We start from the raw sequence: 26,009 nt of genomic DNA, 5'->3' as shown, positions 1-26,009 counted from the left end.
ACACGTCACCTTTCGGGGGGGGGGAAGAAGGAGGGGAAGGGATAGCAGGAGCTAGACTGACCCTACCTTAGCAAGCAGCAGTCAAACTATCACTTTCGGGGAGGGGGAAAAAAGGCGGGAATAGCAGGAGCTCGACTTACCCTACCTTATCAAGTAGCCGGCAATGAAACTATCACTTTCGGGGAGGGGGAAAAAAGGTGGGAATAGAATGAGCTTGACTTACCCTACCTTAACAAGTAGCCGGCAATGAAACTATTGTTACTATATACTCCCTCGCTACTCCTATCTACTGAACTTTTCCCTCACACTCCCCCATACCAAGACTTATAGTCAAGGAGTATAAGAAGAATATGCGAGTAAAAAGTTCTAACATATGCAAGTCGCGTAAGGCAACGAATCTTCTACTGACTGTCACGACTTAACCAGTCAGAGAAATAATTGCATGAACCATTGATATACACAATATGGAACTTAAAAGCCTGGATTGCCAATGTCCACCTCAAGAGGCGACTGTTGGTTCCCTTAAAAGTTTCTAGGTATATCAAAGGTTTGTGGTCCGTTTCTAAAATGAATTCTTTTCCCAGCAAATAAAATTTAAGTTTGGAGATACCCCACACAAGGGCCAAACATTCCTTTTCTATGGTGGAGTATCTCATTTCTGCGGTGTGAAGGCTTACTCAGCCCTGTAATAACTTCAGACAGTATTACCAAGGCTGGCTCCTCCTCAGGAAAATTAATGAATAGAAAAAGAAATAATAACAAATATAAACACTTGATTATACAGAAAATATAAAATATAAAACACTTAAATATGAAATATTAATCCTACATTAAAGAAAATGAAAAATGAAAAATATAAATGATAACTGAATTCAATGCTAATATATATAGGGGTGTCTGGTGTTGGTGACACTGTGTTGTTGAAATCGTAGCCGTTGCTGATGATGGTGGGGGGGGGTCGCAAGTGCTGGTTACGACCCACTGGCTAGTTCTTCACAGTATAGCCTTGAGTATTATATCCCGATGACAGGAAAGCAGGTTCTTTACCGCTGCAATGATGAGGGGTTACGTCCTGCAATTTCATACAGGTGCACAGGTAATTAAATCCAAAAAGGGGAAGTCTCAGGACGTTAGTCCATCTCCACCAGTTCTCCTCGTTGATTGACAGGTGATCCTCTGTCATCCAAGCTGAAAAGATAGACAGGTTACCCACTGCTTAAATAATCACTCTCCATGATAAGTACAATGCCTAAAAGATGTGATTATTACAACAGTCAACATAGAGCAAGGCTGAAAAGACTAAGTTTATTATTGGCCAAAAGTGAAGCTTTCAACCCATAAATCCACTAGAATACAAGGCAGGCATGTACTTACAGTAGTGCTGGGAGCTGTGAGTCTAGTGATTACTGTTTGGACCAGAGCCCCACACGTCACCTTTCGGGGGGGAGGGGAAGGAGGAGGGGAAGGTATAGTGAGAGCTAGACTGACCCTACCTTAACAAGCAGCCAGCAGTCAAACTATCACTTTCGGGGTGGGGGAAAAAGGCGGGAATAGCGGGAGCTTGACTTACCCTACCTTAACAAGTAGCCGGCAATGAAACTATTGTTACTATATACTCCCTTGCTACTCCTATCTATTGAACTTTTCCCTCACATGCGGGAAGGAGTTTCCAGCTTAGGAAGCATACAGGGAAGGGAGTACCATCATGGTACTGTAGTAACACCGCACCTAAGCCAGTATTGGAGGCATCAGTTCTTAAGCAAAATGTTTTATTAATATCTGGAATCTTAAGTATAGGGTCTTTCGAAAAGATACTTTTAATCTCATTAAACTTTTCCCGAGCTACGTTGGAAAGTTCAAGAGGTTCCTTCACAGACTTTTTAAGGAAGTCGGATAAGATGCCTGTAAGATCAGTAAGGTTTGGAATAAACCGTGCATAAAAATTTACAGAACCAAGAAAGCTACGCATGAGCTTCTTGGTTTTGGGGAATTTAAATTCTAATAAAGCTTTGATCTTACTGGGGAGAGGCTGCAGAGAGTTATTAGAAAGTATCAGTTCAAGATATCTAATCTTGTTATACCCAAGGAAGCATTTCTTCGGCTTGGCAGTGAGGCCATGTGAGCATAACCTACGCAAAACTGATGTTAATGTTTGGATATGTTCGCCCCATGTAGATGTCATTACATAAATGTTATCAAAATAAACTGAAACATTTGGCATATTACCCAAGACCTTTCTCATCAGTCTCACGTAGGTAGCACAGGCAGTTACCAAACCGAAGGGCATAGTTCTATACCGCATCAGTCCTTGGTGTGTAGGAAAAGCGGTGTACTGCTTAGAAGAAGAATCTAACATTACTTGATGATATGCCTGAGCAATATCAATCTCTGAAAAGAAGGAAGAGTCATAAAATTTGTGTAGATCGCTATCTATTAAGGGCATAGGCTCAGCATCCCACCGACTTATAGCATTAAGGCCTCTGAAGTCAATAGCAAGTCTATACGAATCATCCGCCTTCTTAACCATGACTACTGGTGAGCAATATGCAGATACTGAAGGATCAATGATCTTTAGTTTTAATAATTTGTCTACCTCTCGGTCAAATGCATCCCTAAGGTGAACTGGAACTGGGTATAACTTCCGTTTGATAGGACTGTCAGTCACTAAGTCAATCTTATGGACTACCGTGGAGGTAACATCTGGAATATCAGTAAAGACGTCTGAAAAGTTACTCACACATTGAAGTAGTTCATGTCTCTTATGGTCATCCAAAGATTCATTAATATTAATGTTGGTTGCGCCCGAGTGGTCAAGAGTCACCAAGTCATGTAGTTCTTCATCATAGTCTAAGTTAGAGGTGTCAATTACGCACACCTTACATTCTTCAGTTGTCGTATCAAGTTCGTGTGGAAAAACTAAGCCAAAGTTATTAAGGCAGTTAACCGAATTTCTTCAGTAATATTTCTTAAGGATGCTATGATAAAGCTTCGGTTTCCCCTTGACTTCTATGAGGTAGTCAACTTTCCCACAAATTTTTAATACTTTATATGGACCTTTCCATGCTACTAATAATTTATTTGACTTGTTAGGCAAAAGTACCAGAACTTCATCCCCTACTTTAAAACTTCTCCTCTGGCTTTTGGAATCAAAATAGGTTTTGTACTGGTCCATTGACAAGCTTAGGTTTTTCGAAACTATGTCAGAGGTCTCCTCAAGTTTGGATCTAAGGTCAAGGAGAAACTGGCAAGAAGACTGAACCTCAGCCTTTACGTCCTCATTAGTCCATAAGTCATGAAGGATGGACAATGGGCCTCTGGCCTGTCTACCATAGAGAAGTTCAAAAGGTGAAAACCCCAAAGAGTCACTGGGAACTTCCCTCATGACAAAGCACAGGGTAGGTAACGATGCCACTCCTTAGGTTTAAGGGAGCAAAGTTTCCTTAAAATGGACTTGAGAATCGAATGCTGGCGCTCAATCCTCCCATTACAGCTGGGATGATAGGATGCGGTGAAGAGAGGCTTCACTCCTAGAAGTTGGTAGAGATGTTGCATTAAGTCATATGTGAATTGTGTCCCACGGTCAGACAAAATTTCTCTAGGGATGCCCACTCTGGAGAAGATGGACAAAAGGGCTTCAGCCACCTCTGTAGTAGTTACGGTCTTTAAGGGAACGGCTTCAGGGAAACTCGAAGCATAATCAACTAATGTTAATACATATCTATGTCCCCCAGATGAAAGTGGAGATAAAGGACCAACGATGTCAATAGCTACTCTTTCAAAAGGTACTGTAAAGACTTGCATTTTGACCATAGGTACTCGCCTGGTACCTCGGGAGGATGACAGTTGGCAAACTTTACACGATCTACAATAGGTAGTGACATCTGAGGACATTTTTGGCCAAAAATAGGTTTCCCTAATTTTATTTAAGGTTTTACGATGCAAGAAATGTCCGGCCACTGGCAGGTCATGAGCCATTTTAAGAACAGTCTCTCTGCATTGACTTGGAACAACTAAGATGGAATAGTCTATCTCATCTGAATTTAATTTGAATACTGACTTGTACAAGATACCTTTTATATATTCAAATTTATATGAAAAGTTTCTCCTTTGGATAACTTGATTTTGTTTAGCGGCATTATGGCAATTCTGAAGAGAAGGGCAATTACGTTGTAAATTGACAAAGGAGTCCTTCGATATATCTAAAGGCTTAAAGTCAGGGAAAATCAAAGGATGGACAGTAGGAGAAGCCTGGGCTTTGGTCTGAACCCTAGTCAAGACATTTATGGTATCGGAGGTGATATCTTCACTGTCATCTAACAAGTGAACCGGTGATCCTACTTCCTCGCTTTCGAGAGTAGCATCACTGGTTTTTAATCCCACATGAATCTCGCGAGACATTGTCTCATCTGAACTTTCGAGGGGCTTCTCTGACTCTACAGGAAGAGGATCTGAAACACTTATGTCCATCTTTGGTTCTGAAAGGTCAACCTCAGAAGGAAGAATGGCACTTTTTACATTACCTATTAGTACGGAGCAAGAAGTGATGGGAGCTAGTACGGCTTCAGACCAACCTCTGAACCATTTAGACGTAATGTAACAACGGATGGTAGGAAAAGTGTCCGTACAGCCCAAGTAGTCTGAAAGTATAGCAGAGGAATGAGTTTCTTTAAGGTTAGGGAACAGCTTGTCAGAAATGACAATACATGTGCATCCAGTGTCTCGTAAATTGGTAGATACATTAAGTCCATTAACTGTTCCTGAACAGAAGGGTGCTTGGTCATTACAGTCTTTAAAACATCTTCCAACTTTTTGGACCTTCTTAGAAGGACAATCTGGACGTTTATGTCCCTTAGCACCACACAAATGACAAACAGGAATAAAAGAAGTCATTTTACTTTCCACTAGAGGCTTTGATTTCTTAAGGTCTGATGAACCCTTGCCCTTAGGGTTCGATCCCTTTAGGTCTTTATAGGAATTGTGAGCCTCAGCATACAGGTCAGCAGCCTCAGCAACTTCCTCAGCTTTAATCAGGTTACGTTCTCTGATGAGTGTTCGTATCTGATGGGGAAGAGCTGTCAGGAACTGGTCAGCAACCAGTGATCAATTCCTGAACTCTCTATCCAAAAGTCGAACAAATGAGTGTTACCTGTAGCTGCTGAAAGTTCTGGCCAGGCTGTAAGGTGGCATACCTGAAATCTTTCCTGTAAGAATTTGTGGTTTTTTGATATGTTTTAAGGATCACCTTCTTCAGTAGGTTATAATTACATATATCCTGCGACAAAGTTGCATAGATATTCAAAGCAGTACCAGAAAATAACATTCCTAACCTGGTAACCCAGGTGTCAGCAGGCCATTCACAGAGGGTAGCGGTATTTTCAAACCTGATAATGTGTGAAGTTATGTCTTCCCCCTCTGTGAAGGGAGGTAAATTAGGTGTTGGAATATGTGCACTAGCTGCACGTTGTTCCATTACTCCTTCATCTAATTGCTGTTGTGAGAAAGTTAACTTTTTATTCTCTAATTCAAGGCGAGCTTGTTCGAGCTCGCGATCCTTTTCTCTCTCTCTCAACTCATGTTCTCTAGCTCTTTCCTCAGCTTCTCTATCCTTTGCTCTTTCCTTAAGTTCCCTTAATTTAACTTGTTCTTCACGTACTTTAGCTCTCTCCTCACGATCAAGTCTATCACGCTCCTTTTTGTCTTCTCTTTCTCTTTCTATTCTCTCTCTTTCAAGTCTTTCCTGGATCTTAGTGTAGTGATACTGCTCCTGTGGGGAGCAGCAACAGGATAATACTGCACCACCTCTCGGGGCCCTTAACAACAACAACAGTTTGGTGTGTGTCATGGGCGCCAACACATGGTGTGTGAGTCTCTTCTTTTATATCAATATATTAGTGATGCAGATTACATGGTGGGTTTAAATATGTGGCCTGTAGTTATAACTTTTCTCTTGACATATGCAAGACATCACCATTCCTGTAGAAGCAGTTACTAGATGTACTAGTCATTATATTTTGTTGTTGCAGAAGTACTATGAAGATTCTATGTTCAATAAAGCCTAGAGATAAGGCCTGTGTTTCTATCACAACAATTTATTGAACATAGAATCCTGGGCTACCTGGTGGTGATCCTGCGCTAGACTACATCACAACATGGAGCGTTTACTGAAACCTGAGAGGCTAGACTGTGACCCCAGCTTATCAACGGCTGCTCAGAAATGGAAGCACTGGTTTAAGACTTTCGAAAACTTCTTGGGAGCCCTTCCTAAAGAAGATCTAGATAAACTAAGTCTGCTTATCAATTCTGTGTCACCTAAGATATACGAGGCTATTTCTGAGTGTAATACCTATGAAGATGCTATCAAAACCCTCAAGTCTCAGTATATTAAACCTACAAATGAAATAAATAACAAAAAGGCACAATACCGTGACTGGAACAATACACAAATAACCCGCACATAAAAGAGAGAAGCTTACGACGACGTTTCGGTCCGACTTGGACCATTGACAAAGTCACACTAACAGAGGTGGAGCAGGACGGTTATATATAGGCAGGAAGAGGTGGTAGTAGTAGTAGAAGTAGTACAAGAATTGTATATAATACCGACAGGATGAAATTAAGACACATGCACAACACCCGGGCATCCCCATCGTAGACGTTTCGCCATCCAGCCAGCCACTGAATGGCGAAACGTCCACAACAAAGACAACCAGACGCCGCACATGTGTCTCAATTTCAACAGTAGTTTTAGTAGAAGAAGAAGAGGTAGTAGTAGTGGTAGCGGAAGAAGTGGGAAATAAGGAAGACGAGCCAGTCAAGTACAAAGGAAGGGGAGCACTGCAAGAGAGCTAGATACCCACAGAGGGAGAGCAAGCACACAGAGGTGCGTGAAAGGGGAAGTGGTGAAATAAAATAAATGAAGAAGGAACAGAAACACGAGACAGGAGAGAGAAAGACAACCCAGAGGAGAAAAGGAGAGAGGAAAGGGGAAGAGGAAGAAAAAGAAAAAGAAAAAGTGAGGATTCAGGTTAAGTCACGGGTGTTCTGAAGTTTGGAGCATTTTACAATGTAGTGGGAGAGGAAGGCATCTACAGAGACGAAGCCAGGGCTAAGGTTCATACAAGGAAAGTTGTGTATTAGAGAGGATTCAACTAGACGGCGACTGTTCGAGTTGGAAGTAGGGAAGACAGTTTTAGCAGAAGACCAGTCAATAGGATGGCTATGATCTCTGACGTGACAGAAAAGAGCATTGTTAGTGTCGGCAAGCCTAACACTATTTTTGTGCTCCCTAAGTCTGTCAGAAAGAGATCGACCAGTTTCTCCGAAGTATTGAAGAGGACAGGAGGAGCAAGAAATAGAGTAGACACCAGGAATATCTGTAGAGGGAGGAGAGGTATGAACGAGATTAGTGCGAAGAGTGTTAGTCTGGCGGAAGGTAAGCTTAATGTCTAAGGGACGGAGAGAATTGTTGAGATTAGAAAGACCGGAAATGTAGGGAAGGCAGAGGATAGAAGAGTTCCCATGAGTAGAGAGTTTGGGAGAGAAGAAATTGCGCTTAGCACGTGAGAGGGCAGAGTCTATGAAATGGGAAGGGTAGCCAAGACGGGAGAACGAATTATGAAGAGTGGAAATTTCTGCTGGAAGGAACTGAGGATCACAGATGCGGAGGGCATGGAGAAAGAGGGAGATAAGAACACTTTTCTTGACAGGGGAAGCATGATAGGAAAAGTAGTGAATGTACATGCCACTGTGCATAGGTTTACGGTAAACGGAAAAGGAAAAATCTGTATCTGAGCGGTGGAATCTTTGCACGCTATCACCTTGCAACTCGCCGCCAGCAGACTGATGAATCCTTAGAGGAATACCTTCAAGCACTGAAAGTTTTAGGTAAGGACTGTCACTTCCAAGCAGTGACAGCTGCTCAGTATTGTGAAGAGTCCATCAGGGATGCTTTTATCAGTGGCCTGCAATCACCAATAATAAGGCAGCGTTTATTGGAGAATAAAACTCTCGACTTAACCACTGCCTTCGACCAGGCAAGAGCTCTAGATTCAGCCCAGAAGAATTCTGAAGTATACAGTACCACTCAGCCTTCTCGAGTTGTAAGTGCTGCAATTCCTGGCCAAGACTCTTGCAATGAAGTTACTATGGAACCTGCCTCAGTGACAGCAGCAGCAGGTACGGTGTGTTTCTTTTGTGGTTTTTCAAGACATCCACGTCCAAAGTGTCCTGCTCGTGAAGCAATGTGCCATAAATGCCACAAGAAAGGTCACTTTGCTAAAGTATGTCGTGCTAATGCATCAACAAGAGCTAGTGCCTCCACACATTCCAGTGATCATGCGACTCTAGCAACAGTGACTTCTGCGGCTACTCCAAATTCACTGTCAAAGGCAGTTGTGAAAGTATTCATCAAAGGAACAGAAGTAAATGGTCTTATTGATAGTGGCAGCTCAGAGAGTTTCATCAACCTTGACTTAGTTAAACGCCACTCCTTGACTGTACATCACTCATCAGGTACTGTTTCCATGGCATCAACATCTCTCTCTATTCAGACATTAGGGTTTTGTAAGGTAAATCTCAGAGTTAATGGAAAGGATTATCAAGATGTACATTTAGCTATTCTGCCACAACTGTGCTCTGATGTTATCCTTGGTCAGGACTTTCAGAAGCTGCATGATAGTGTCACCTTAACATATGGAGGTGAACTGCCTCCTCTTGTTGTCTGTGGACTTAGCACTTTAAGGGTAGACCCACCAAAGCTGTTTGCAAATCTTACCGCGGATTGCCATCCTATATCAGCTAAGTCACGCCGCTATTCTTATGAGGATCGGATGTTCATTGAGAAAGGAACTCAGAGGCTACTGAAGGAGGGTATTATAGAACCGAGTAATTCCCCTTGGCGTGCACAGGTTGTTAAGGATGATTATAGGAAACGGAGACTGGATATCGATTACTCTGAGACAATCAACAAATTTACGCTTCTTGATGGGTACCCTCTACCTCGAATTGATGATACAGTGAACAAAATTGCTCAGTACTATGTGTTTAGCACAATTGATCTACAGAGTGCCTATCATCAAGTCCCTATAAGGAATGAAGATAAACCATACACAGCGTTTCAGGCTAGTGATGGCCTGTATCAGTTTACCAGAGTCCCTTTTGGAGTCACCAATGGGCTAGCCTGCTTCCAACGAATTATGAATTCGCTCATTCAGGAAGAGTAACTCATGGGAACTTACGCGTATTTAGATAATGTTACCATTTGTGGCAAGACCCAGGAGGAACATGATGCAAACCTTGATAAGTTTTTGGAAGCCGCCAAGAAGAAAAATATCAGTTACAATGAGGAAAAGTGCACTTTTTCAACTAAAAGGCTTAGCATCCTTGGTTATGTAGTGGAAGGAGGTTCAATATTCCCAGACCCTGAATGACTACGACCTCTACGGGAACTTCCAATGCCTCAAGACAAAAAGTCACTCCGAAGAACTCTTGGTCTCTTTGCTTATTGCTCACAATGGATCTACAACTATTCAAGTAAAGTCCGCACATTGAGTGCTACCACATTTCCTGTGACAAAGGAAGCAGAAGCCGCTTTCCATACTCTCAAACAGGACATTGAAAACTCAGTAGTTCAAGCCATTGATGAGTCCCTACCATTCGAAGTGGAAATGGATGCATCTGACATTGCCATTGCTGCAGTCTTATCTCAGGCAGGACGACCAGTAGCCTTCTTTTCGAGAACTTTTCAAGGATCAGAGAAGTGTTATGCTGCTGTAGAAAAGGAAGCCCAGGCCATAATAGAAGCAGTTCGCCACTGGAGGCATTATTTAACTGGTAGACATTTCACCATAAGGACTGACCAACGGTCCGTGATGTATATGTTCGACAAGAAGCACAAAAGTAGGATAAAGAATGACAAGATATTACGCTGGAGGATGGAACTATCGTGTTATGACTTTGATATTCTGTACCGACCGGGTCAAGAGAACATCTCACCTGATACATTCTCTAGGTCCCACTGTGGAGCAGCATGTCATGATTTGCAATTACTCTCAGCACTCCACAAGGCTTTGTGTCACCCAGGAGTTACACACCTGTACCATTTTGTCAAATCAAAGAACATGCCCTACTCAGTGGAAGATGTGCGACAAGTGATCAGAGCATGCAGAGTATGTGCAGAGTGCAAGCCAAACTTTCATCAGCCAGAGAAGACTCATCTCATAAAATCCACCCAGCATTTCGAGAGACTGAATATAGATTTCAAAGGACCTCTACCAAGCATAAATCAGAATAGATATTTCCTTAACATAGCAGATGAATATTAAAGGTTCCCCTTTGTATTCCCCTGTGCAAATATGACTGCTTCAACTGTTATTAGTTGTCTTTCACAGTTGTTCTCTATTTTTGGTATGCCATCTTATATCCATTCAGACAGGGGATCCTCGTTCATGAGTAACGAACTTCAGGAGTTTTTGGCTAGCAAAGGTATTGCCTGCAGCAGAACAACAAGCTACAACCCTCAAGGCAATGGTCAAGTGGAGCGATTCAATGGTACTATATGGAAGGCAGTTACAATGACATTGAAGTCGCGCAATCTACCTGTTGAACACTGGCAAACTGTCCTACCTGATGCTCTTCACTCTATTAGATCATTGCTGTGCACAGCTACTAATGCAACCCCTCATGAAAGACTCCTCAACTATTCACGTCGTTCCTCTACTGGAGCCTCCATGCCCTCTTGGTTATGTCATCCTGGACCCGTTCTCCTGAAGAGTCACCATAGGATGAACAAGACGGATCCTTTAGTGGAAGAGGTAGAGCTCCTGCAAGCTAATCCACATTACACCCATATTCGCTACCAAAATGGTGAAGAGACTACAGTATCTACAAGACATTTAGCCCCAGTTGAAATCCCAATTAGTGTGGAATCTCAAGATACACCAATAGATGTGAAAGATGCTTCGTTTTCTCCTGGAAAGCCCCTTGAGACTACCCCTACAGAAATAGAGGATTCTGCTCCAGCAGTTAGTCAAACCCCGCTGGAAAATATTGAACCTGGTGAAGAGGCTCAAGGGCTACGAAAGTCGGGACGTGTACGTCGCCAACCTAACAGTTTGGGAGATTACTGTCTCTGATATTTTAGAAGGGGGAGATTGTAGTGATACTGCTCCTGTGGGGAGCAGCAGCAGGATAATACTGCACCACCTCTCGGGACCCTTAACAACAACAACAGTTTGGTGTGTGTCATGGGCGCAAACAAATGGTGTGCGAGTCTCTTCTTTTACATCAATATATTAGTGATGCAGATTACATGGTGAGTTTAAATATGTGGCCTGTAGTTATAACTTTTCTCTTGACATATGCAAGACATCACCATCCCTGTAGAAGCCATTATTAGATGTACTAGTCATTATGTTTTGTTGTTGCAGAAGTACTATGAAAATTCTATGTTCAATAAAGCCTAGAGATAAGGCCTGTGTTTCTATCACAACACTTAGCACTAATGAAAGATTCTAAATTTTTCCCTGTTATTCCTAACTTACTTCCAGCATTCATCCAAAACTGGTATTCCTCCATACTTGCAAGAATAACTTACACTATCAGGGGAAATGAAATGGGTATTAAAGAAAACGGAGGGATCAATTCCTGCTCCGCTCAAACTGTAAATAAACCAGAGGGCTCGATCCCTGCTTCAATTAGACAATATGTATTAATTAAAACGAAGGGTTCTATGCCGGCTCCGAGCAAACAGTAAGTAGAATGGGGTCACTTGACCATCCAATCTTCTCACCAACAAATCAAGAGTGTCCAACGACAGTTCCCTTGATATAATAAAGAGCTCAATGAAACAAATTGTCACTGGAAAATCTAGGGTCCCTAGAGTCTAATCCTCCAAAGTGTTTCAAGCTCACACAAAATTAGGTGGCAGAATTAAACATTATATCCTGCCTGACTTGACTTACAATAAATTGAGACTATAACAATCACCAAATCTTTTAAATACCTGTACTGTAGTCCTACCATAGAGAATGATTACTCATGGCTGGTGGTAACCGTCTGTGGTATGCGGTGTTGAAGTTCCAATGGTAGATTAGAGATGGAGTTGAATCTTGATTCAGTAGCGTTAATCCTGGCAAGGTCGCCACTTGTGAAGGCTTACTCAGCCCTGTAATAACTTCAGACAGTATTACTCAGGCTGGCTCCTCCTTAGTGAATAGAAAAAGAAATAATAACAGACAAACACTATATTATATAGAAAATATAAAACACTTAAATATGAAATATTAATCCTACATTAAAGAAAATGAAAAATGAAAAATATAAATGATATCCGAATTCAATGCTAATATATATAGAGGTGTCTGGTGTTGGTGACACTGCTTGTTGTTGAAATCGTAGCAGTTGCCGTTGATGGGGGGGGGGTCGCAGGTGTTGATGACAACCCACCAGCTCGTTCTTCACAGAGTCTATCCGTGAATACTCAGTCTAGATGATAGGAAAGCAGGTTTTTTCCACTGCAATGATGAGGGGTTATATCCTGCTACTTCATACAGGTGCACAGGCAAGTATCTATATCATGGGACGTCTCAGGAAGTTAGTCCGTCTCCTTCAGTTGTACTCGTTGATTGGCAGGTGACCCTCTTTGTCATCCAAGCTGGAAAGATAGACAGGTTACCCACTGCTTAAGAAATCACTCTCCATGATAAGTACAATACCTAAAAGATGGTGATTATTACAACAGTCAACTTAGAGCAAGACGGAAAGGACTAAGTTTATTATTGGTTAAAAGTGAAGCTTTTAACCAATAAATCCACTAGAATACAAGGCAGACATGTACTTACAGTAGTGCTGGGAGCTGTGAGTCTAGTGATTACTGTTTGGACCGGAGCCCCACACGTCACTTTTCGGGGGGGGGGGGAAGAAGGAGGGGAAGGGATAGTGGGAGCTTGACTTACCCTACCTTAACAAGCAGCCGGCAATGAAACCATCACTTTCGAGGACGGGGAAAAAGGTGGGAATAGCGGGAGCTGGACTTACACTACCTTAACAAGTAGCCGGCAATGAAACTATTGTTACTATATACTCCCTCGCTACTCCTATCTACTGAACTTTTCCCTCACAGTGGCAGATACAGCACATAGTCAAGTATACTGTGGCAGATACAGCATATAGTCAAGCATACTGTGGCAGATACAGCACATAGTCAAGTACTCTGCGGCAGATACAGCACATAGTCAAGTATACTGTGGCAGATACAGCACATAGTAAAGCATACTGTGGCAGATACAGTACATAGTAAGCATACTGTGGCAGATGCAGCACATAGTCAAGTATACTGTGGCAGATACAGTACATAGTCAAGTATACTGCGGCAGATACAGCACATAGCCAAGTATACTGCAGCAGATTACAGTACATAGTCAAGTATACTGTGGCAGATACAGCACATAGTCAAGTATACTGCGGCAGATACTGCACATAGTATCGTATACTGCGGCAGATACAGCACATAGTCAAGTATACTGTGGCAGATACAGCCCATAGTCAAGTATACTGCGGCAGATACAGCACATAGTCAAGTATACTGTGGCAGATAAAGCACATAGTCAAGTATACTGTGGCAGATACAGCACATAGTCAAGTATACTCTGGCAGATACAGCACATAGTCAAGAATACTTAGGCAGATACAGCACATGGTCAAGCATACTGTGGCAGATACAGTACATAGTCAAGTATGCTGTGGCAGATACAGTACATAGTAAATATACTGAGGCAGATGCAGCACATAGTCAAGTATACTGTGGCAGATACAGCACATAGTCAAGTATACTGCAGCAGATACAGCACAAAGTCAAGTATACTGCAGAATATACAGTACATAGTCAAGTATACTGTGGCAGATACAGCACATAGTCAAGTATACTGTGGCAGATACAGCACATAGTCAAGTATACTGTGGCAGATACAGCACATAGTCAAGTATACTGTGGCAGATACAGCACATAGTCAAGTATACTGCGGCAGATACAGCACATAGTCAAGTATACTGTGGCAGAAACAGTACATAGTCAAGTATACTGTGGCAGATACAGTACATAGTCAAGTATACTGCGACAGATACAGTACATAGTCAAGTATACTGTGGCAGATACAGGACATAGTCAAGTATACTGCAGCAGATTACAGTACATAGTCAAGTATACTGCAGCAGATTACAGTACATAGTCAAGTATACTGTGGCAGATACAGTACATAGTCAAGTATACTGTGGCAGATACAGCACATAGCCAAGTATACTGTGGCAGATACAGCACATAGTCAAGTATACTGTGGCAGATACAACACATAGTCAAGTATACTGTGGCAGATACAACACATAGTCAAGTATACTGTGGCAGATACAGCACATAGTCAAGTATATTGTGGCAGATACAGCACATAGTCAAGTATACTGCAGCAGATACAGCACATAGTCAAGTATACTGCGGCAGATACAGCACATAGTCAAGTATACTGTGGCAGATACAGTACATAGTCAAGTATACTGTGGCAGATACAGTACATGGCCAAGTATACTGTGGCAGATACAGTACATAGTCAAGTATACTGCAGCAGATACAGTACATAGTCAAGTATACTGTGGCAGATACAGGACATAGTCAAGTATACTGTGGCAGATACAGTACATAGTCAAGTATATTGTGGCAGATACAGTACATAGTCAAGTATATTGTGGCAGATACAGTACATAGTCAAGTATATTGTGGCAGATACAGTACATAGTCAAGTATACTGCAGCAGATACAGTACATAGTCAAGTATACTGCAGCAGATACAATACATAGTCAAGTATACTGCAGCAGATACAGTACATAGTCAATTATACTGCAGCAGATACAATACATAGTCAAGTATACTGCAGCAGATACAGTACATAGTCAAGTATATACTGCAGCAGATGCAGTACATAGTCGAGTATACTGAAGCAGATGCAGTACATAGTCAAGTATACTGTGGCAGATACAGCACATAGTCAAGTATACTGTGGCAGATACAGCACATAGTCAAGTATACTGCAGCAGATACAGTACATAGTCAAGTATACTGCAGCAGATACAGTACATAGTCAAGTATACTGCAGCAGATACAATACATAGTCAAGTATACTGTGGCAGATACAGCACATAGTCAAGTATACTGTGGCAGATACAGCACATAGTCAAGTATACTGTGGCAGATACAGCACATAGTCAAGTATACTGTGGCAGATACAGCACATAGTCAAGTATACTGTGGCAGATACAGCACATAGTCAAGTATACTGTGGCAGATACAGCACATAGTCAAGTATACTGTGGCAGATACAGCACATAGTCAAGTATACTGTGGCAGATACAGTACATAGTCAAGTATACTGTGGCAGATACAGCACATAGTCAAGTATACTGTGGCAGATACAGCACATAGTCAAGTATACTGCGGCAGATACAGTACATAGTCAAGTATATTGTGGCAGATACAGCACATAGTCAAGTATACTGTGGCAGATACAGCACATAGTCAAGTATACTGTGGCAGATAAAGCACATAGTCAAGTATACTGTGGCAGATACAGCACATAGTCAAGTATACTGTGGCAGATACAGCACATAGTCAAGTATACTATGGCAGATACAGCACATAGTCAAGTATACTGTGGCAGATACAGCACATAGTCAAGTATACTGTGGCAGATACAGCACATAGTCAAGTATACTATGGCAGATACAGTACATAGTCAAGTATACTGTGGCAGATACAGCACATAGTCAAGTATACTGTGGCAGATACAGCACATAGTCAAGTATACTGCGGCAGATACAGTACATAGTCAAGTATATTGTGGCAGATACAGCACATAGTCAAGTATACTGTGGCAGATACAGCACATAGTCAAGTATACTGTGGCAGATACAGCACATAGTCAAGTATACTGTGGCAGATACAGCACATAGTCAAGTATACTGTGGCAGATACAGCACATAGTCAAGTATACTATGGCAGATACAGCACATAGTCAAGTATACTGTGGCAGATACAGCACATAGTCAAGTATACTGTGGCAGATACAGCACATAGTCAAGTATACTGTGGCAGATACAGTACATAGTCAAGTATACTGTGGCAGATACAGCACATAGTCAAGTATACTGTGGCAGATACAGCACATAGTCAAGTATACTGTGGCAGATACAGCACATAGTCAAGTATACTGTGGCAGATACAGCACATAGTCAAGTATACTGCGGCAGATACAGCACATAGTCAAGTATACTGTGGCAGATACAGTACATAGTCAAGTATACTGTGGCAGATACAGCACATAGTCAAGTATACTGTGGCAGATACAGCACATAGTCAAGTATACTGTGGCAGATACAGCACATAGTCAAGTATACTGTGGCAGATACAGCACATAGTCAAGTATACTGTGGCAGATACAGTACATAGTCAAGTATACTGTGGCAGATACAGCACATAGTCAAGTATACTGTGGCAGATACAGCACATAGTCAAGTATACTGTGGCAGATACAGCACATAATCAAGTATACTGTGGCAGATACAGCACATAGTCAAGTATACTGCGGCAGATACAGCACATAGTCAAGTATACTGTGGCAGATACAGTACATAGTCAAGTATACTGTGGCAGATACAGCACATAGTCAAGTATACTGTGGCAGATACAGCACATAGTCAAGTATACTGTGGCAGATACAGCACATAGTCAAGTATACTGTGGCAGATACAGTACATAGTCAAGTATACTGTGTCAGATACAGCACATAGTCAAGTATACTGTGGCAGATACAGCACATAGTCAAGTATACTGTGGCAGATACAGTACATAGTCAAGTATACTGTGGCAGATACAGCACGTAGTCAAGTATACTGTGGCAGATACAGCACATAGTCAAGTATACTGTGGCAGATACAGCACATAGTCAAGTATACTGTGGCAGATACAGCACATAGTCAAGTATACTGTTGCAGATACAGCACATAGTCAAGTATACTGTGGCAGATACAGCACATAGTCAAGTATACTGTGGCAGATACAGCACATAGTCAAGTATACTGTGGCAGATACAGCACATAGTCAAGTATACTGCGGCAGATACAGCACATAGTCAAGTATACTGCGGCAGATACAGCACATAGTCAAGTATACTGTGGCAGATACAGTACATAGTGAAGTATACTGTGGCAGATACAGCACATAGTCAAGTATACTGTGGCAGATACAGTACATAGTGAAGTATACTGTGGCAGATACAGCACATAGTCAAGTATACTGTGGCAGATACAGTACATAGTCAAGTATACTGTGGCAGATACAGTACATAGTCAAGTATACTGCAGCAGATACAGTACATAGTGAAGTGTACTGTGGCAGATACAGTACATAGTCAAGTATACTGCAGCAGATACAGTACATAGTGAAGTATACTGTGGCAGATACAGCACATAGTCAAGTATACTGTGGCAGATACAGCACATAGTCAAGTATACTGTGGCAGATACAGTACATAGTGAAGTATACTGCGGCAGATACAGCACATAGTCAAGTATACTGCGGCAGATACAGCACATAGTCAAGTATACTGCGGCAGATACAGCACATAGTCAAGTATACTGTGGCAGATACAGAACATAGTCAAGTATACTGTGGCAGATACAGTACATAGTGAAGTATACTGCGGCAGATACAGCACATAGTCAAGTATACTGCGGCAGATACAGCACATAGTCAAGTATACTGCGGCAGATACAGCACATAGTCAAGTATACTGTGGCAGATACAGCACATAGTCAAGTATACTGTGGCAGATACAGCACATAGTCAAGTATACTGTGGCAGATACAGTACATAGTGAAGTATACTGCGGCAGATACAGCACATAGTCAAGTATACTGCGGCAGATACAGCACATAGTCAAGTATACTGCGGCAGATACAGCACATAGTCAAGTATACTGCGGCAGATACAGTACATAGTCAAGTATACTGTGGCAGATACAGCACATAGTCAAGTATACTGCGGCAGATACAGCACATAGTCAAGTATACTGTGGCAGATACAGCACATAGTCAAGTATACTGCGGCAGATACAGTACATAGTCAAGTATATTTTGGCAGATACAGCACATAGTCAAGTATACTGCGGCAGATACAGCACATAGTCAAGTATACTGCGGCAGATACAGCACATAGTCAAGTATACTGTGGCAGATACAGCACATAGTCAAGTATACTGTGGCAGATACAGTACATAGTCAAGTATACTGTGGCAGATACAGCACATAGTCAAGTATACTGCACACTTAGCTTTAATATAATGGTCAACGAGAATAAATATATCTTTAAACAATTAGGCAAAAAAAAAAAAAATATGTCACACCCTGACCTCTTATGAGACTTTTTTATTAGTTTTTCGTATATGTTTATGTTTATATGTTGACAGTAATGCGTATTTTCTTTAGGCATTAGTGGTCAAATATGCAAGATAAACAGAAATAATTTCTCTTACAGACCTGCTGATTGTTTGGGCTACCGACGCCAGGGGTTCATCACCAGCGGTGTGTTCAACATATATCCCGTCAGGTCAGATAACTTTATCACCAGCGGTGTGTTCAACATATATCCAGTCAGGTCAGATAACTTTAATATTGAACTGGACTGTGTTTATATGGTTTTCCTGGTAAATGTTGTTCTGGTGTTACATGTATTAGAGCACAACCTGACAGGTATACAATACCGACAAGATGAAAGTTAAGACAATTGTGAAACATCTGGATATCTTTGTTGTAGACGTTTCACCATCCAGTGGCTTTATCAATACAGATTCTTGGACATAATAAGAAAACAGAAGAGCTATATATAAAAGATGAGGTAATCAGTCCCTCAGCCTTGGAGGAGGTGTTTACAGCACCGTGGCTGTAGAGATTCTGAAGCTAAAGCAAGGAGACTGGCGCTTATATAGGCGTCAGTGAATAGGGACGTGTAGCAGACGAGGACAGTCACTGATAGGCGGGTTACCCCAGTGGGATATAGTCATTATCCCGACGAGGTTATTGACTATATTCATGAGGGTATCTGTTGTGAAGTTGGTGACCGAATGAAATGGGTTGATGCCTTTTATGAGCCAAACATGGCGAACATATGTATTTTTAATAATGAAAAAAGCTTGGCGAGCAGTCAAGCTTGAATAGAGTAAGTTCTCTTGCCTGAACCAAGTTCCCTTGCCTGAACCAAGTTCCCTTGCCTGAACCAAGTTCCCTTGCCTGAACCAAGTTCCCTTGCCTGAACCAAGTTCCCTTGCCTGAACCAAGTTCCCCTGCCTGAACCAAGTTCCCTTGCCTGAACCAAGTTCCCCTGCCTGAACCAAGTTCCCTTGCCTGAACCAAGTTCCATTGCCTGAACCAAGTTCCCCTGCCTGAACCAAGTTCCCTTGCCTGAACCAAGTTCCCCTGCCTGAACCAAGTTCCCTTGCCTGAAACAAGTTCCCTTGCCTGAACCAAGTCCCCTTGCCTGAACCAAGTTCCCTTGCCTGAACCAAGTTCCCTTGCCTGAACCAAGTTCCCTTGCCTGAAACAAGTTCCCTTGCCTGAACCAAGTCCCCTTGCCTGAAACAAGTTCTCTTGCCTGAAACAAGTTCCCTTGCCTGAACCAAGTTTCCCTGCCTGAACCAAGTTCCCTTGCCTGAACCTCGTTCCCTTGCCTGAACCAAGTTCCCCTGCCTGAACCAATTCCCTTGCCTGAACCAAGTTCCCTTGCCTGAACCAAGTTCCCCTGCCTGAACCAAGTTCCCTTGCCTGAACCAAGTTCCCTTGCCTGAACCAAGTTCCCTTGCCTGAACCAAGTTCCCTTGCCTGAACCAAGTTCCCTTGCCTGAACCAAGTTCCCTTGCCTGAACCAAGTTCCCCTGCCTGAACCAAGTTCCCCTGCCTGAACCAAGTTCCCTTGCCTGAACCAAGTTCCCTTGCCTGAACCAAGTTCCCCTGCCTGAACCAAGTCCCCTTGCCTGAAACAAGTTCCCTTGCCTGAAACAAGTTCCCTTGCCTGAACCAAGTTCCCCTGCCTGAACCAAGTTCCCTTGCCTGAACCAAGTTCCCTTACCTGAACCAAGTTCCCCTGCCTGAACCAATTCCCTTGCCTGAACCAAGTTCCCCTGCCTGAACCAAGTTCCCCTGCCTGAACCAAGTTCCCTTGCCTGAACCAAGTTCCCTTGCCTGAACTAAGTTCCCTTGCCTGAACCAAGTTCCCTTGCCTGAACCAAGTTCCCTTGCATGAACCAAGTTCCCTTGCATGAACCAAGTTCCCTTGCCTGAACCAAGTTCCCTTACCTGAACCAAGTTCCCTTGCCTGAACCAAGTTCCCTTGCCTGAACCAAGTTCCCCTGCCTGAACCAAGTTCCCTTGCCTGAACCAAGTTTCCTTGCCTGAACCAAGTTCCCTTGCCTGAACCAAGTTCCCCTCCCTGAACCAAGTTCCCTTGCCTGAACCAAGTTTCCCTGCCTGAACCAAGTTCCCTTGCCTGAACCAAGTTCCCTTGCGTGAACCAAGTTCCCTTGCCTGAACCAAGTTCCCTTGCCTGAACCAAGTTCCCTTGCCTGAACCAAGTTCCCTTGCCTGAACCAAGTTCCCTTGCCTGAACCATGTTCCCTTGCCTGAACCAAGTTCCCCTGCCTGAACAAAGTTCCCCTGCCTGAACCAAGTTCCCCTGCCTGAACCAAGTTCCCTTGCCTGAACCAAGTTCCCCTGCCTGAACCAAGTTCCCCTGCCCGAACCAAGTTCCCTGCCTGAACCAAGTTCCCTTGCCTGAACCAAGTTCCCTTGCCTGAACAAACTTCCCCTGCCTGAAGAAAGTTCCCCTGCCTGAACCAAGTTCCCCTGCCTGAACCAAGTTCCCCTGCCTGAACCAAGTTCCCTTGCCTGAACCAAGTTCCCCTGCCTTAACCAAGTTCCCTTGCCTGAACCAAGTTCCCTTGCCTGAACCAAGTTCCCCTGCCTGAACCAAGTTCACTTGCCTGAACCAAGTTCCCCTGCCTGAACCAAGTTCCCCTGCCTGAACCAAGTTCCCTTGCCTGAACCAAGTTCCCCTGCCTGAACCAAGTTCCCCTGCCTGAACCAAGTTCCCCTGCCTGAACCAAGTTCCCTTGCCTGAACCAAGTTCCCCTGCCTGAACCAAGTTCCCTTGCCTGAACCAAGTTCCCCTGCCTGAACCAAGTTCCCCTGCCTGAACCAATTTCCCTTGCCTGAACCAAGTTCCCTTGCCTGAACCAAGTTCCCCTGCCTGAACCAAGTTCCCTTGCCTGAACCAAGTTTCCTTGCCTGAACCAAGTTCCCCTGCCTGAACCAAGTTCACTTGCCTGAACCAAGTTCCCTTGCCTGAACCAAGTTCCCTTGCCTGAACCAAGTTCCCCTGCCTGAACCAAGTTCACTTGCCTGAACCAAGTTCCCTTGCCTGAACCAAGTTCACTTGCCTGAACCAAGTTCCCTTGCCTGAACCAAGTGCCTGAACCAAGTTCCCTTGCCTGAACCAAGATCCCTTGCCTGAACCAAGTTCCCCTGCCTGAACCAAGTTCCCTTGCCTGAACCAAGTTCCCCTGCCTGAACCAAGTTCCCTTGCCTGAACCACGTTCCCTTGCCTGAACCAAGTTTCGAACCAAGTTCCCTGCCTGAACCAAGTTCCCCTGCCTGAACCAAGTTCCCTTGCCTGAACCAAGTTCCCCTTGCCTGAACCAAGTTTGCCTGAACCAAGTTCCCCTGCCTGAACCAAGTTCCCCTGCCTGAACCAAGTTCCCCCTGTTCCCCTGAACCAAGTTCCCTTGCCTGAACCAAGTTCCCTTGCCTGAACCAAGTTCCCCTGCCTGAACCAAGTTCCCTTGCCTGAACCAAGTTCCCCTGCCTGAACCAAGTGCCTGAACCAAGTTCCCTTGCCTGAACCAAGTGCCTGAACCAAGTTCCCTTGCCTGAACCAAGTTCCCTTGCCTGAACCAAGTTCCCATGCCTGAACCAAGTTCCCTTGCCTGAACCAAGTTCCCTTGCCTGAACCAAGTTCCCTTGCCTGAACCAAGTTCCCCTGCCTTAACCAAGTTCCCTTGCCTGAACCAAGTTCCCCTGCCTGAACCAAGTTCCCTTGCCTGAACCAAGTTCCCTTGCCTGACCCAAGTTCCCTTGCCTGAACCAAGTTCCCTTGCCTGACCCAAGTTCCCTTGCCTGAACCAAGTTCCCTTGCCTGACCCAAGTTCCCTTGCCTGAACCAAGTTCCCTTGCCTGACCCAAGTGCCTGAACCAAGTTCCTTGCCTGAACCAAGTGCCTGAACCAAGTTCCCTTGCCTGAACCATGTTCCCTTGCCTGAACCAAGTTCCCATGCCTGAACCAAGTTCACTTGCCTGAACCAAGTTCCCTTGCCTGAACCAAGTGCCTGAACCCCCTTGCCTGAACCAAGTTCCCTTGCCTGAACCAAGTTCCCTTGCCTGAACCAAGTTCCCCTGCCTGAACCCCTTGCCTGAACCAAGTTTCCTTGCCTGAACCAAGTTCCCCTGCCTGAACCAAGTTCACTTGCCTGAACCAAGTTCCCTTGCCTGAACCAAGTTCCCCTGCCTGAACCAAGTTCACTTGCCTGAACCAAGTTCCCTTGCCTGAACCAAGTTCCCTTGCCTGAACCAAGTTCCCCTGCCTGAACCAAGTTCACTTGCCTGAACCAAGTTCCCTTGCCTGAACCAAGTTCCCCTGCCTGAACCAAGTTCCCTTGCCTGAACCAAGTTCCCTTGCCTGAACCAAGTTCCCCTGCCTGAACCAAGTTCCCCTGCCTGAACCAAGTTCCCTTGCCTGAACCAAGTTCCCCTGCCTGAACCAATTTCCCTTGCCTGAACCAAGTTCCCTTGCCTGAACCAAGTTCCCCTGCCTGAACCAAGTTCCCTTGCCTGAACCAAGTTCCCTTGCCTGAACCAAGTTCCCCTGCCTGAACCAAGTTCACTTGCCTGAACCAAGTTCCCTTGCCTGAACCAAGTTCCCCTGCCTGAACCAAGTTCACTTGCCTGAACCAAGTTCCCTTGCCTGAACCAAGTTCCCCTGCCTGAACCAAGTTCCCTTGCCTGAACCAAGTTCCCTTGCCTGAACCAAGTTCCCCTGCCTGAACCAAGTTCACTTGCCTGAACCAAGTTCCCTTGCCTGAACCAAGTTCCCCTGCCTGAACCAAGTTCCCCTGCCTGAACCAAGTTCCCTTGCCTGAACCAAGTTGAACCAAGTTCCCTTGCCTGAACCAAGTTCCCTTGCCTGAACCAAGTTCCCCTGCCTGAACCAAGTTCCCCTGCCTGAACCAAGTTCCCTTGCCTGAACCAAGTTCCCCTGCCTGAACCAAGTTCCCTTGCCTGAACCAAGTTCCCTTGCCTGAACCAAGTTCCCCTGCCTGAACCAAGTTCCCTTGCCTGAACCAAGTTCCCTTGCCTGAACCAAGTTCCCTTGCCTGAACCAAGTTCCCCTGCCTGAACCAAGTTCACTTGCCTGAACCAAGTTCCCTTGCCTGAACCAAGTTCACTTGCCTGAACCAAGTTCCCTTGCCTGAACCAAGTTCCCCTGCCTGAACCAAGTTCCCCTGCCTGAACCAAGTTCCCTTGCCTGAACCAAGTTCCCCTGCCTGAACCAAGTTCACTTGCCTGAACCAAGTTCCCCTGCCTGAACCAAGTTCACTTGCCTGAACCAAGTTCCCTTGCCTGAACCAAGTTTCCTTGCCTGAACCAAGTTCCCCTGCCTGAACCAAGTTCCCCTGCCTGAACCAAGTTCCCCTGCCTGAACCAAGTTCCCTTGCCTGAACCAAGTTCCCTTGCCTGAACCAAGTTCCCCTGCCTGAACCAAGTTCCCTTGCCTGAACCAAGTTCCCCTGTCTGAACCAAGTTCCCCTGCCTGAACCAAGTTCCCCTGCCTGAACCAAGTTCCCCTGCCTGAACCAAGTTCCCTTGCCTGAACCAAGTTCCCTTGCCTGAACCAAGTTCCCCTGCCTGAACCAAGTTCCCTTGCCTGAACCAAGTTCCCTTGAAGGAACCAAGTTCCCCTGCCTGAACCAAGTTCCCCTGCCTGAACCAAGTTCCCTTGCCTGAACCAAGTTCCCCTGCCTGAACCAAGTTCACTTGCCTGAACCAAGTTCCCCTGCCTGAACCAAGTTCACTTGCCTGAACCAAGTTCCCTTGCCTGAACCAAGTTTCCTTGCCTGAACCAAGTTCCCCTGCCTGAACCAAGTTCCCTTGCCTGAACCAAGTTCCCTTGCCTGAACCAAGTTCCCTTGCCTGAACCAAGTTCCCTTGCCTGAACCAAGTTCCCCTGCCTGAACCAAGTTCCCTTGCCTGAACCAAGTTCCCCTGTCTGAACCAAGTTCCCCTGCCTGAACCAATTTCCCCTGCCTGAACCAAGTTCCCCTGCCTGAACCAAGTTCCCCTGCCTGAACCAAGTTCCCCTGCCTGAACCAAGTTCCCTTGCCTGAAAAAAGTTCCCTTGCCTGAACCAAGTGCCCCTGCCTGAACCAAGTTCCCTTGCCTGAACCAAGTTCCCCTGCCTGAACCAAGTTCACTTGCCTGAACCAAGTTCCCCTGCCTGAACCAAGTTCCCCTGCCTGAACCAAGTTCCCTTGCCTGAACCAAGTTCCCCTGCCTGAACCAAGTTCCCCTGCCTGAACCAAGTTCCCTTGCCTGAACCAAGTTCCCTTGCCTGAACCAAGTTCCCCTGCCTGAACCAAGTTCCCCTGCCTGAACCAAGTTCCCTTGCCTGAACCAAGTTCCCTTGCCTGAACCAAGTTCCCCTGCCTGAACCAAGTTCACTTGCCTGAACCAAGTTCCCCTGCCTGAACCAAGTTCCCCTGCCTGAACCAAGTTCCCTTGCCTGAACCAAGTTCCCCTGCCTGAACCAAGTTCCTCTGCCTGAACCAAGTTCCCCTGCCTGAACCAAGTTCCACTGCCTGAACCAAGTTCCCCTGCCTGAACCAAGTTCCCTTGCCTGAACCAAGTTCCCCTGCCTGAACCAAGTTCCCTTGCCTGAACCAAGTTCCCTTGCCTGAACCAAGTTCCCCTGCCTGAACCAAGTTCCCTTGCCTGAACCAAGTTCCCTTGCCTGAACCAAGTTCCCTTGCCTGAACCAAGTTCCCCTGCCTGAACCAAGTTCCCTTGCCTGAACCAAGTTCCCCTGCCTGAACCAAGTTCCCCTGCCTGAACCAAGTTCCCCTGCCTGAACCAAGTTCACTTGCCTGAACCAAGTTCCCTTGCCTGAACCAAGTTCCCCTGCCTGAACCAAGTTCCCCTTGCCTGAACCAAGTTCCCTTGCCTGAACCAAGTTCCCTTGCCTGAACCAAGTTCCCTTGCCTGCCTGAACCAAGTTCCCTTGCCTGAACCAAGTTCCCTTGCCTGAACCAAGTTCCCCTGCCTGAACCAAGTTCCCTTGCCTGAACCAAGTTCCCCTGCCTGAACCAAGTTCCTCTGCCTGAACCAAGTTCCCCTGCCTGAACCAAGTTCCACTGCCTGAACCAAGTTCCCCTGCCTGAACCAAGTTCCCTTGCCTGAACCAAGTTCCCCTGCCTGAACCAAGTTGCCTGAACCAAGTTTGCCTGAACCAAGTTTGCCTGAACCAAGTTCCCTTGCCTGAACCAAGTTCCCCTGCCTGAACCAAGTTCCCCTGCCTGAACCAAGTTCCCCTGCCTGAACCAAGTTCCCTTGCCTGAACCAAGTTCCCTTGCCTGAACCAAGTTCCCCTGCCTGAACCAAGTTCCCTTGCCTGAACCAAGTTCCCCTGCCTGAACCAAGTTCCCCTGCCTGAACCAAGTTCCCTTGCCTGAACCAAGTTCCCCTGCCTGAACCAAGTTCCCTTGCCTGAACCAAGTTCCCCTGCCTGAACCAAGTTCCCCTGCCTGAACCAAGTTCCCCTGCCTGAACCAAGTTCCCTTGCCTGAACCAAGTTCCCTTGCCTGAACCAAGT

At 44.9% G+C, this 26,009-nt stretch overlaps 1 protein-coding gene across 1 annotated transcript in view; it reads left to right on the top strand.

Annotated features, from left to right (window-relative positions):
- The window catches only part of LOC128693088 (techylectin-5B-like), a 252,419-nt gene that overhangs the window by 118,433 nt on the left and 107,977 nt on the right, over window positions 1-26,009 (top strand). Inside the window, exon 5 of the mRNA XM_070092220.1 lies at window positions 18,576-18,647. Within this exon, the coding sequence (XP_069948321.1) occupies window positions 18,576-18,647 (72 nt within the window). The remainder of the gene's footprint in view (window positions 1-18,575; window positions 18,648-26,009) is intronic.

Source organism: Cherax quadricarinatus, chromosome 38 (genome assembly GCF_038502225.1).
Source record: "Cherax quadricarinatus isolate ZL_2023a chromosome 38, ASM3850222v1, whole genome shotgun sequence".
In the NCBI taxonomy this organism is placed as follows: Eukaryota; Metazoa; Arthropoda; class Malacostraca; order Decapoda; family Parastacidae; genus Cherax; species Cherax quadricarinatus.
This window is presented reverse-complemented; position numbering and strand designations above follow the sequence as displayed.